Source organism: Scyliorhinus canicula, chromosome 7, assembly GCF_902713615.1.
Source record: "Scyliorhinus canicula chromosome 7, sScyCan1.1, whole genome shotgun sequence".
NCBI lineage: Eukaryota > Metazoa > Chordata > Chondrichthyes > Carcharhiniformes > Scyliorhinidae > Scyliorhinus > Scyliorhinus canicula.
The window spans coordinates 9744324-9756795 of record NC_052152.1 but is presented as its reverse complement, the minus strand read 5'-3'; the positions used below and the strand labels follow the sequence as shown (position 1 = coordinate 9756795).

Here is a 12472-nt window from a genome sequence, read left to right as displayed (position 1 = left end):
TCAGATGGTTCAAAAGGAAAGTGGACAAGTGCATGAGGGAAGAGGGAATAGAATGATATACTGAAAGGCTGGGATGAGGTCGATAGACTGGCATTGAGTATGAATACCAGCACATGCTAATTGTGTTGAATGGACGCTCCTGTGCTGTATATTACATGTAACTAACGGTGCTCACACGTGAAGAATGTCCAGTGCCCAAAAGATGGCAACAAGTGGTTCCCAGGCAAGAGTCAATGTCTTAATTTATAAACATTTATAAAAGCCACTTCAGGTTTCCATCAAAGAGGCACATATCTGAAACCCTTTGGGCACCTTCCGACACAGTTAATTCCACTTACCTCGTACTCCTCCATGTTGACCTCTTTAGGTTTGATCAGTTCAAGTTTGGCCCGAGCAATTTTCATTACACTGCGACACCTGAAAGACATGTGGAGTGGAATTAGCTGTTTTAAAAGAGAACATAAGAGGTAGCAGGGGTAGACCACACAGTCCTTTGAGCCTGCTCCACCATTCAATGTGACCACAGCTGATATTTGACGTCAACACCACTTTCTGACCCACTCCTTTTATTCCACAACAGGCCAACAATCTGGCTATCTCAGCCTTAAATGTATTCAGCAACGAACCATCCACAACCCTCTGGGAAACACAATTCCAAAGAAACACAACCCTTTGAGAGAAGACATTTCTCCTCATCCCAGTCCTAAATGATTGACTCCTTCCCCTGAAATTGTGCCTACCTATAGATTACTCCCGTCAGGGACTTTTTCTGAGATGAAATTGCAACCATTGAAGCCAATCTGATGTCGATTTCATATACTATGCTTATTGCGTCTGTAAGTCTAACGACTGATATTGAATAAAGCGATGAACTTTTCGCGCTGCTTCCTTCCTTACCTAAAACTGACTCAAAAATAGCTTCTTCTCCACTGTCACCAGACTCCTAAATGACCCTCTTATGGACTGACCTCATTAACACTACACCCTGTATGCTTCACCCGATGCTGGTGCTTATGTAGTTACACTGTGTACCTTGTGTTGCCCTATTATGTGTTTTCTTTTATTCCCTTTTCTTCCCATATACTTAATGATCTGTTGAGCTGCTTGCAGAAAAATACTTTTCCCTGTACCTCAGTACACGTGACAATAAACAAATCCAATCCAATCCAATCCAATGCCCCTAGTTTACTTTTTCAGAGGTGCCAGGTGACCTTCAGAATGCCAGGTCAAGTGGTCATTCTGCCTGAATGAGCCTGGACATTATCAGCGGGGTCACGGCTACATCCAACCTGCCTTTGACTGACATTTCCACACTTAACACTCTGCAGCACAGGGTCACTGGCTTATGATCAAGGACAGAAATCCTGCCTGATCTTTTTTTCTCTTTTTGCGATTCTTTCCAAACACATATTTTCTTCAGTAAATGTCTAAAGATACATCAGAGCACAATTCAAGCGAGGCAGGATGGAGAGTGCATTATAGATTGATTTGGTTAAATACACCACATAGCGCTCTACGGTTCCTAACTCACTCCACTGACAAATTGCATCTACATTTACATTTCAAGTCTGCACGAAGAATTTGACAAGAAGAGCCCTGCTCACCACCGGTTCAGCCATATCTTTATGAAAAGTTCTGGCATTTGCTGGTATGAATGCCTTAAGCTAACGCAACACAGACCAGGATCGGACCTGGGAATCTGTCTGTCAGCATGACTCAGATTCCACAGTAGCCTGTACTTTTACGGACTGACCAACTGACCCACTGCAGATTTCAAGAGGTAACCTCGGCGAGGTCAACATAATTAATGAGTTCTTCGTTTAACAACCACTCAGAAATCATTGTCAACTTGTTTTTTTAAAGTTTCAAGAGTGGAAGGTCAATGGAAGTTGAAGAGGTCCCATTAAGTGTCAAGGTTTGTGGTATTGGGGTGTTTATTGTGTACAATTCTGGTCACCACACTATCAGAGGATATGGATGTTTTGCAGAGGGTACAGAAGAGGTTTACCGGGATGTTGCCTGGTTTAGGGGATATTCGCTATGAGGAGAGGTTGGATAAACTCGGATTGTTTTGACTGGAATGACGGAGGTTGAGGGACGACCTGATAGAGGTTTACAAAATGATGAGGGGCATGGACAGAGTGGATAGTCAGAAGCTTTTTCCCAGGGTGGAAAAGTCAATTACTGGGGGGCATAGGTTTAAGGTGCGAAAGGCAAAGTTTAGAGGAGATGTGCGAAGCAAGTTGTTTTTACACAGAGGATGGTGAGTGCCTGGAACGCGCTGCCGGGGGCAGTGGTGGAAGCAGATAAGATAGCGATGTTTAAGGGGGATCTTGAAGAATACAAGAATAGGATGGAAATGAGGAGATGTGGACCCCGGAAGTGTAGAAGGTTTTAGCTCAGACAGGCACCATGATCGGCGCAGGCTGGAGGGCTGAAGGGCCTGTTCTCCGGTGCTGTTCTTTGTTCTTTATTATATTCTGGACCTCCCTCCCTAACAGCACTGTGTAGTACCTACACCACAGGGACTGCAGTGGTTCAAGAAGGCAGCTCATCACCACCTTCCCATTTATGGATAGGCAAGAAATGCTAGCCCAGCCAGCAATGCTCACATCCCATGAATGCGCATTAGAAGAAAATGATTCACATCCTTTCATCTCCTGAAGTCACGGACCCTTGTTGGGTTATAATCACAGGAGGCCATTTTGCCCATCATGTCTGCATCGGCTCTCCAAATGAGGAACTCACCTTGTACCATTACCTCACCGGCGCCCTGTAACCTTCACATTTGATTAGTCCAATTCTCTTATGAATCCTTCAACTGAAGCTGCCTCCACTACCCAGTCAGGCAGTGCATTCCAGACCCTATCCACTCGCTGTGTAAAATGCTTCTCCTTATATCGTTTCTGCTGCATTTGCTAATTACCTTAAACCCGCGCCCTCTCATTCGCAATCCTTTCACGATTGGGGACAGTTTCTCCCTCTACTCTGCTCTGACCCCTCCTGACGTTTAATACCTCTGCCAAATCTCCTCTCAATCTTCTTTTCTCAAAGAAAACAATCCTAGTTCGCCGATATATCTTCATATCTGAATTTCCTCATCCCTGGAACCACTCTTGTGAATATTTTCTGCACTCTAGCCAATACCTTCACATCCTTCCTAAGATGGAGCAACCAGAACTAGACGTAATACCTCAGCTGAGACCGAAAAAGTAACTCATGCAAGTTCAGCATAATCTCCTACCTTTTGCAGTTCCATGCCCCTATTAATAAAGCCCCAAATACTAAACGCTTTATTAACTGTTCCCTCCAGCTGTACTGCCACTTTCAATGATCTATGCACATATACTCCCAGATCCCTCTGCTCAGCAACCCTGTTTATGACCCCAGCTGCGAATTGCCAAGTATAACGTTTCAACTCTATATGACTGGAGTGAACCTAACTCAACATGGACTGGGAGGGGTCCCAAGGTCCAGAAGTCTGTTTAGCTACGTGCTGAATCAGACTGTGCTTCGACCCATGTGATCTTGTAAAGCTTGACTTATAACAGGTCATGTAAACACACTGGGCACAGGATGGCTAATGGGATCATTGCCGGCTGGGTGGGTAGTGCTTATGCGTCTGTGTCAGAAGGTCATGGGTCTACAAGGTCCAAGTCTAGACACCGGGGCACATAATCAACGGTGACACTTCCAGTGCCTGTACTGAGTGGATGTTGCACCATTGGAGGTGACATCTTTCTGATCAGATGCCAAACGGAGAGCCTATCTGTCCTCTTGGGTGGATGTAAAAAATCCTATTCCAATAGTGCAAATAAAAATGTTGGGGAACTCTCCTTGCTGTCCTGGCCAATACTCATTCCTCACTATCATCAGGAAAAAAAGGTGATTATCTGTTGATTGTCATCTTGCTGCACGAGGAATCTTGCACACTGGAAGCCAATTTCCTACAATGGTACAGTGGTTAAAGTAAGGTGTAATTAATTGGCTGTAAACCACTTTGCAACATCCTGTGAAGCACTGATTTTACTTTTATACCTGCAACATATAAATAATTTTTTACCTTTCATCAAAATTGAGATTCCGATCTGCAAACTGCTCCAAGAGTGTCCGTTCGATGATCTTCTTTGGCGCCTCGTTGTGTAGGAAGTAGACCACCACATGTTTTAACCGGTTATCATTCTCCAGCGTGGTGTCTTCCTGGGCCAGTCTAACCAAACGTGAGTACTCCGCTGTGAATGCCTGGAGAGACAAAGAACCCGCTGGAAATGTATTCAGAGAACACTGTCCCTGCTCTGAGGTACCAGGTAACCCTGACTGTGGGGAACTTTTGGTAACATTTCAGGGAGAAATCATCTGCAAGGGTCTGCCAAAGGCACATGGTAAAAGCAAATCCATTACCTAATGGCACACAGCTACATCCTAACTCCTGTTGAGTGTGTGCTGAGCAGCTAAATAGTCTATCCACTCAGACAGAAAAAGAGGTCCTTGGGTTTGATACCTGTGAACTTGGTTAGGATGGTTCAGTTGGCCTCAGTCATAAAGGGTGATAGAAGGGCGGCACGATGGCACAGTGGTTAGCATTGCTGCCTACGGCGCTGAGGACCCGGGTTCGAATCCCGGCCCTGGGTCACTGTCTGTGAGGAGTTTGCACATTCTCCCCGTGTCTGCGTGGGTTTCACCCCCACAACCCAAAGATGTGCAGGTTAGGTGGATTGGCCACGTTAAATTGCCCCTTAATTGGAAAAAATGAATTGGATATTCTAAATTTAAAAAAAATAAATAAAGGGTGATAGATAGAAGGGGCAGGAGGGAAAGGGAAAAGCCACTTGGGGCTCCCATGATCAATGCACAAGTTGGTTGTGGATATTACTAACTTCAGCTGAGATGCTAACGTCAGCAAATTGCCTGCCAACTATCACTGTAGCGAGTCAGCCATGATGGATGGCTACATGGGCAAAGGCACTGGGTGACACCTTGGTGTGGTGCAGTCTTGCCCCAGCAAAGGATCAACATCCCACAGGGGAGGAGGGAACACGTAAAATATAGCATCCAAAAATCATGGAATCCCCACAGTGCAGAACGAGGCCATTGAGTCTGAAAGAGCACCCCACCTAAGCCTACTCCCTGCCCTATCCCCATAACCCCACCTAACCTGCACATCTTTGGACTGAGAACCCGGCGGAAACTCCGCACAGTCACCCAAGGCTGGAATTGAACCCGGATTCCTGGCGCTGCCAGGCAGCGGTGTTAACCACTGTGCTCCAACGTCGTCCCGATTCTACCTTTCAAACTTTAATACTAGAATTATCAGGGCCTCTTCATTTTGCAAATTCCACTATTTTAATAGATTGTCCCACCGTTTTATGCCTTTTCTCAACCATTCTCTCCTTCTGCCCTTCCAATACGGCAGGACAGAAGGGCAGGCCAGTTGCTCGCTTTGAGCTTGCTGCCGATGGGGCTTTGTACCGACATAGTGGACAAGAGCAACATCTCTGATATTACTTCCAGCTATTCAGAGGTGGAGGTGGAAAGGGAGGATGGAAAGACAATTAATTCTGTTTCCATTCCTGACCTCCATCGTACAGGGCAATTAACTATGTCAATTAATTCAGCAGCCCCTTCCCGCCAACCATTCTAGAACATCTTGATCACTTCTGCTCCTTTCAGCTCTGTTGGGCGATATGTAATGCTGCACCAACAGTTTTAAAAATCACACTTAGAAAAGGGGAATCATATAGAAATGGTGATGGCACAGTATTTATCAATTTGGAATCTCAAACATCAAGCTTTACCACTGAAATAAGAGGTGAGCTGGATTGTTCCTAAAAAGGTTTGTCGTTAGGAGCTGAATTTGAGGGGTTCACCTTTTAAAACATGTGAAAGATCGGCTCGCTGTCTTTCATGCAACTTCACTCAATGTGTAACTCAAAACGATCACAAACGGTACACACAAGCAAAACATGTGGCGACTGAATATTTCCCAGTAAGAAGTCTTACAACACCAGGTTAAAGTCCAACGGGTTTGTTTCAAACACGAGCTTTTGGAGCACTGCTCCTTCCTCAGGTGAATGGAGAGGTATGTTCCAGAAACATTTATATAGACAATGTCTTTGTCTATATAAATGTTTCTGGAACATAACTCTCCGTTCACCTGAGGAAGGAGCAGTGCTCCGAAAGCTCGTGTTTGAAACAAACCGGTTAGACTTTAACCTGGTGTTGTAAGACTTCTGACTGTGCTCACCCCAGTCCAACGCCGGCATCTCCACATCATGAATATTTCCCAGTAAGGGTTCCATGCTTTTAGGTGAATCGGGTTTTGGAATGCAATATCAAACGGCACATTCTTCAGTTTCACATTCCAAACTCTCCTGTTGGAATGGGTGTGTGCATTGGGCAAACCCCTGCGGGCTTCTGGAACCCTAACCTTTAGCTCTCCAGAGTGATTCAATTGATAGATGTGGTAAAGGGCAGCCACACAGAGAATTCCCAGGCTAACCCCTGAAGCTAGTCCCAAGTGTGGCCCGATAACACATGTCGTGTATCTACAGACTGGCAGCGGAAACTCATCGTCAGCCAGATTCCTCAAGAAACAGCACGTGTGGAGTTTGAGCGTGGAACAGGGCGAGGTCAATCTGTTAGACAATGGCAGGTCCGCACCTCAATCACCTTACCTGCCTCTTCTCCAAATTCTTTGCTACTCTTGCCCGACTTAAATCTACCTCATCAATGACAATTTCAATCGACCCAGGGCCAACAGACTTTTGAGGAAGCAAGTTTCAAATTTCTACTCTCCTTTCTTACTTCCTGATTTCAATTCTAAATGACCGAGCTTTACTTTGAAGATTATGTCCCCCTGGATCAGGGTTGTCCCAGTGGAAAAACTAGTTTCTCTGCGTCTATCCTTTTTTTTTTAACAAATTAAATTTAGAGTACCCAATTCATTTTTTCCAATTAAGGGGCAATTTAGCCTGGCCAATCCACCTACCCTGCACATCTTTGGGTTGTGGGGGTGAGACCCACGCAAACACGGGGAGAATGTGCAAACTCCACACGGACAGTGACCCAGAGCCGGGATCGAACCTGGGACCTCGGCGCCGTGAGGCAGCAGTGCTAACCACTGCGCCACCATGCTGCCCTCTCTGCGTCTATCCTATCAAATCCCATTTTCATTGTTGTGATACCATTGTGGAATAATTTGCACATATTTATTTTCGAAGAAGAATGGATTTAGTAATGTGGAATTCTAATTCTGTTTCCTCCTGACAGAAGGGAACAAAAAGAGCCACCTTTTTGAAATGCTGTACTGTCGGGACACCCACTGTGCTGTTCGGGAGTGAGTTCCAGGATTTTGGCCCGGAAACAGTGAAGGAACGGCGATATATTTCAAATTCAGGATGGCGAGTGGCTTGGAGGGAAACCTGCAGGTGGTGGAGTCCCCATGCGTCCGCTGCCCTTGTCCTTCCAGTTGCTTGGAAGGGCATATTGAAGGAGGCTTGATGAAATGCTGCAGTGCACCTTGCATATAGTACACAGTGCTGTCACTGGTGGAGGGAATGAGAAGGTTTGAGGTGGTGCATAGGGTGCCAATCAAGCGGGTTGCTTTAGCCTGGGTGACGTTGAGATTCTTGAGTTTGCTAGGATTATACTCATCCAGGCATGTGGAAAGTATACCTTCACACTCCAGACTTCTGCCTCAAAGAATGTGGGCAGGCTGGAGAGAAGGTATATGAGTTATATGCAGTGTGAATTCCCATCCCCTAACCTGTTCTTGTAGCATACGGGTTCTGCCAGGACCACTCAGCTATTCACCTCATTGGCCTTGGTCCAAAAATGGACAGAAAAGCTGAACTCCAAAGGTGAGGGGAGAGTGGTTGCCCTTGACATCAAGGCCACATTTCATAGAGAGTGGCATCAAGGAGCCTCAGGAAAACTGGGGGCCAGGGGTAACATTCTTCTTTGGTTGGAATCATACCTAGCACAAAGGGAGTTTATGGTATGATTGCTGGAAGTCAATCACTCCATTCCAGGACAGACTGCAGCCTCAAGGTAGCGTCCGATGCCCAACCACCTACTAACTCCAGCTGCTTCATCAATGACCTTCCTTCCATCATAAGGTCAGAAGTGGAGATGCTCACTGATGACTGCACAATGTCCAGCACCATTCGCGACTCCCCAAATACTGATGTGGTCCATGTTGAAATGCAGGAAGAACTGGACAATATCCAGGCTTGGCTGGCAAGTGGCAAGTAACATTCGCGCCACACAAGTGCCCAGACAATGGCCATGTCCAACAGTAGAGACTCTAATGCCCTTGGCATTCAATGTCGTTACCATCGCTGGATCCCTCGCGGTAAACATCTTAAGTGTTATCACTGACCAGAAACTGAACTGGACTAGTCGTGTAAATACCATGGCTACAAGAACAGGTCAGAGGCTAGGAATCCTCTGGCAAGTAACTCAACCTCCTGATCCACCAAAGCCTGTCCTTTACTATTTAAAAAGGGAGGTGGTGAGAAAACATAGAACGAAAGACCAGTAAGCCTGACGTCGGTAGTGGGGTAAATTCTGGATTCCATTATCAAAGATTTTATAGCAGAACGCTTAGAAAAGAGTGGCAGGATCGGATAGAGTCAGCATGGATTTATGAAGGGAAAATCATGCTTGACAAATCTACTGGAATTCTTTGAGGATGTAACCAGTAGAGTTGAAGAGGGGGGACCAATGGATGTGGCTTATTTCAGAAGGCTTTTAATAAAGTCCTGTTTGAGAGATTAGCGTGTAAAATTAAAGTGCATGGAATTAGGAGTAGTGTATTGAGGTAGATAGAAAACTGGTTGGCGGGTGAACTGAGAGGAGGATGCAGAGATCTTTCAGTGTGATTTGGATAAGTTAAGCGAGTGGGCAAATGAATGACAGATGCAGTAAAATTTGGATCAATGCAAGATTAGGGGGCAGCACGGTAGCATTGTGGATAGCACAATCGCTTCACAGCTCCAGGGTCCCAGGTTCGATTCCGGCTTGGGTCACTGTCTGTGTGGAGTCTGCACATCCTCCCCGTGTGTGCGTGGGTTTCCTCCGGGTGCTCCGGTTTCCTCCCACAGTCCAAAGATGTGCAGGTTAGGTGGATTGGCCATGATAAATTGCCCTTAGTATCCAAAGTTGCCCTTAGTGTTGGGTGGGGTTACTGGGTTATGGGGATAGGGTGGAGCTGTTAACCTTGGGTAGGGTGCTCTTTCCAGGAGCCGGTGCAGACTCGAAGGGCCGAATGGCCTCCTTCTGCACTGTAAATTCTATGTAAATTATCCACTTTGGTAGCAAAAACGAGAAGGCAGACGATTATCTGAATAGCCATAAATTGGGAGAGAGGAATATGCCACAATACCTGGGTGTCCTCATACACCAGTCGGTGAAGGTGAGCAGGCAGGTGTATAGGCGGTAAAGAATGCAAATGGCATGCTGGCCTTCATTGCGAGAGGATTCGAGTACAGGAGCAGGGATGTCTTGCTGTAATTACACAGAGCTCTGGTGGGGCCACACATGGCAGTTTTGGTCTCCTCGTTTGAGGAAAGATGTTCTTGTTATGGAGATAGTGCAGCGACGTTATGGAGATAGTGCAGCAACGTTATGGAGGTAGTGCAGCGAAAGTTTACCACACTGATTTACCAGACAAATGGCGGGACTGACCTTTGAGGAGAAATTGAATTGGTTAGGATTGTATTCACTGAAGTTAAGAAGAATGAGGGGGGATCTTATAGAAACCTATAAAATTTTAACAGGACAGGACAGGATAGGTGCAAGAAGGATGTTCCCGATGGTGAGTGTGGCCAGAACCAGAGGTCACAATCTAAGGATACTGGGAGGACCATTTAGGATAGAGATGAGGAGAAATTGAAAGGAAAGTGGGGTGCTCTTTACAAAAGCCGGTGCAGACTCGATGGGCCAAATGGCCTCCTTTTGCACTGTAAATTCTATGTTCTATTATGTTCTAAATATCTTCACTCAGAGTGGTGAGCCTGTGGAATTCATTACCACAGGAAGTACTTGAGGACAAAACATTGTGGGGGGGATTCTCCCTCCTGGCAGCCAGCCAATGGGGTTCCTCATTGTGGGCCCCCCACACCGTCGGGAAATCCGCGAGCGTGAGTGAGTGTGCTGCCGGCGAAGCGGAGGATCCTGTCGACGGAGAATCCTGCCCTGTATGTTTTCAAGAAGCAGTCAGATAAAGCACTTGGGCGACAGGGATTAAATGATCTGGGGGCAAAGAGGGATTAGGCTATTGAGTTGGATGATCAGCCATGATCGTAATGAATGGTGGAGCAGGCTCGAAGGGCCGAATGGCCTCCTCCTGCTCCTATTTTCTATGTTTCTAATGCTCTCCACTTGCCTGGCTGAGTGCAATTACAACATTCAAGTAGCTCAACACCTTCCAGAAGAAAGCATCCCAAGTGATTGTCATTCATCCGCAAATATTCAACCCCCCTGTGGCTCCGATCCCCAGTGGCAGCCACGTGTACCATCTACAAGATGCACTGCAGCAACTCACTAAGGATCCAAATACGACGCCTTCCAAATCCACAACTGCTAATATCTAGCAGCAGGCACATGGAAACAAGTTACCCTCCAAGCCATTCATCACCCTAACTTGGAAATATATCGCCGTTCCTTCACTGTCTCTGGGTCAAAATGCTGGAACCCCTTCCCTAACAGCAGTATGGGAGTACCTACACCACATGGACTGCAGCAGTTCAAGAAAGCAACTCACCACCACCTTCCCAAGGTGGTGCAATTAGAGATTGGCAATAAATAGTGGCTTAGCCAGAAAAACCCACATCCCATGTGTTAATTATTTTTTTAATGGCTGGTCCGGTTCAGCTATTGCTCAATGGTAGCCCCCAGGATGTTGGTAGTGGGAATATCAGTATGATCTGTTGCACAGGGCCCGATAGAAGTCTTTAAAATAGTTGAAGATTTTGATGGGGAGAATGCAGAGATGATGCTTCCACTTGTGGACATGCCCCAAACCTGCTAGACAAGTACACGAGGGGGAAAGGAATAAAAGGATATGTTGATATGGTGCGATGCAGAGTAACAAAGCTCACATACAACATAAACAATGGTATGGACCAGTTGAAGGAAATGTGTGGTAAAATCTTGTGAAGGTCTAATCACTGGCAGCTTTGCCACCCAGAATTGTAATAATCTCATTACTTTGCCGTATTATTGTGCACGTCTGTGTGACTCTTTAAAGATATTTTCAGGGAATTCGAGAGCAAGTTAATTGGAGCTTAAATTGCATGGACATAATGCGTTCACAAGAGGTACCATCAACCCCCATCGTTTGCAGGGATTCCATTCCTGTAAAAAAAACTGCGAAGGGCAAAATTGCAAACAGGGAACTTGCACATGACTCTGACAATCCCATTTTACACCTCGCAAAATTTAGACATCAAGACCTTGGAGTGGGTAAAGAGGTATTTTACCAGAATGGTACGAGGAATGAGGCACTCGAGAAGTTGGTATTAATTTCCTGAGTGCAAAAAAGGTTAAGGATAGAGATGCTTGGGTTGAAGAGGAGTTTTGATACAGGAGCCAAGGAGAAGCTGCTTTCACTGATAACAGGATCAATAGCCAGAGGACAGATTTAATAAAATAAACATCATCTGCAGGAGGAAAAATGAGGAGGTTATTTTTTTTAAACACTGCCAATTATGATGATCCGGAATGCACTGGATCAAAGGTGGTGGAAGTAAATTCAATAATAACTTTCTAAAGTGAATTAGATTCCAACTTGAAAAGGAAAGAAAATTGCAGGACGATGGGGGAAGAGCAGTGGGGAGTGGGGCCAATCGAACAACTTTATCAAAATGCCGGCTCAGAAATGATGGACCGATTCGCCTTCTTCTGTGCCGTTTGATTCTACAAAGTCGAGAACGTTGACAAGCTTTGGAGAATCGGCTGGGGTTTTGTTGAAGGACACAGCATTGCAGGCATTCCCGCTGCTATCCTTCTGATCTGTACAGTTCAGAATTGCCTTTACCCGCTAAGATCGTCACACCGTTCATCAATCTGTTGAGGCGTGAAACACAACAGCAGCCCTCTGGCACCACCCCCCTAGATTGCCGTTTTATGTGTGTCAACACACAGCGGTTATTGTCAGACAATTCTGTCCTTGGCTCATGCACACACAATTCCCAAAAGGAATGACTGGTTATCAGTGGGAACGCCCAGCTGACATTTCTTGCCCGCCTGCCCCACTCCAGAAGCAAAAATGCAGAGCCTGAGCTGGGATCAACACCAATCTTGGAACCACTGCTCTACATGACTTACCCTTGCAATGGACAGTGCCATTAGAAGACATAAGCACAAAGATAGCATTCTAACTAGCAACATTGCTGATACAGAAATTAGATATGGGTGCGATAAGATGACAGTGTGCTCAAAAGCGGCAATGCAGTTCACATTTACAAAC

The 12472-nt window shown here is 45.8% G+C and overlaps 1 protein-coding gene across 5 annotated transcripts in view; it reads right to left on the bottom strand.

The window, feature by feature from the left end:
* Positions 1-12472, bottom strand: part of usp25 (ubiquitin specific peptidase 25) — a 192908-nt gene that overhangs the window by 40067 nt on the left and 140369 nt on the right. For all 5 annotated transcript variants that reach the window (XM_038801374.1, XM_038801375.1, XM_038801376.1 and 2 more), the window contains 2 exons: positions 4064-4242; positions 339-417 (listed from right to left, as the gene is read on the bottom strand). In XM_038801374.1, the coding sequence (XP_038657302.1) occupies positions 339-417; positions 4064-4242 (258 nt within the window). The remainder of the gene's footprint in view (positions 1-338; positions 418-4063; positions 4243-12472) is intronic.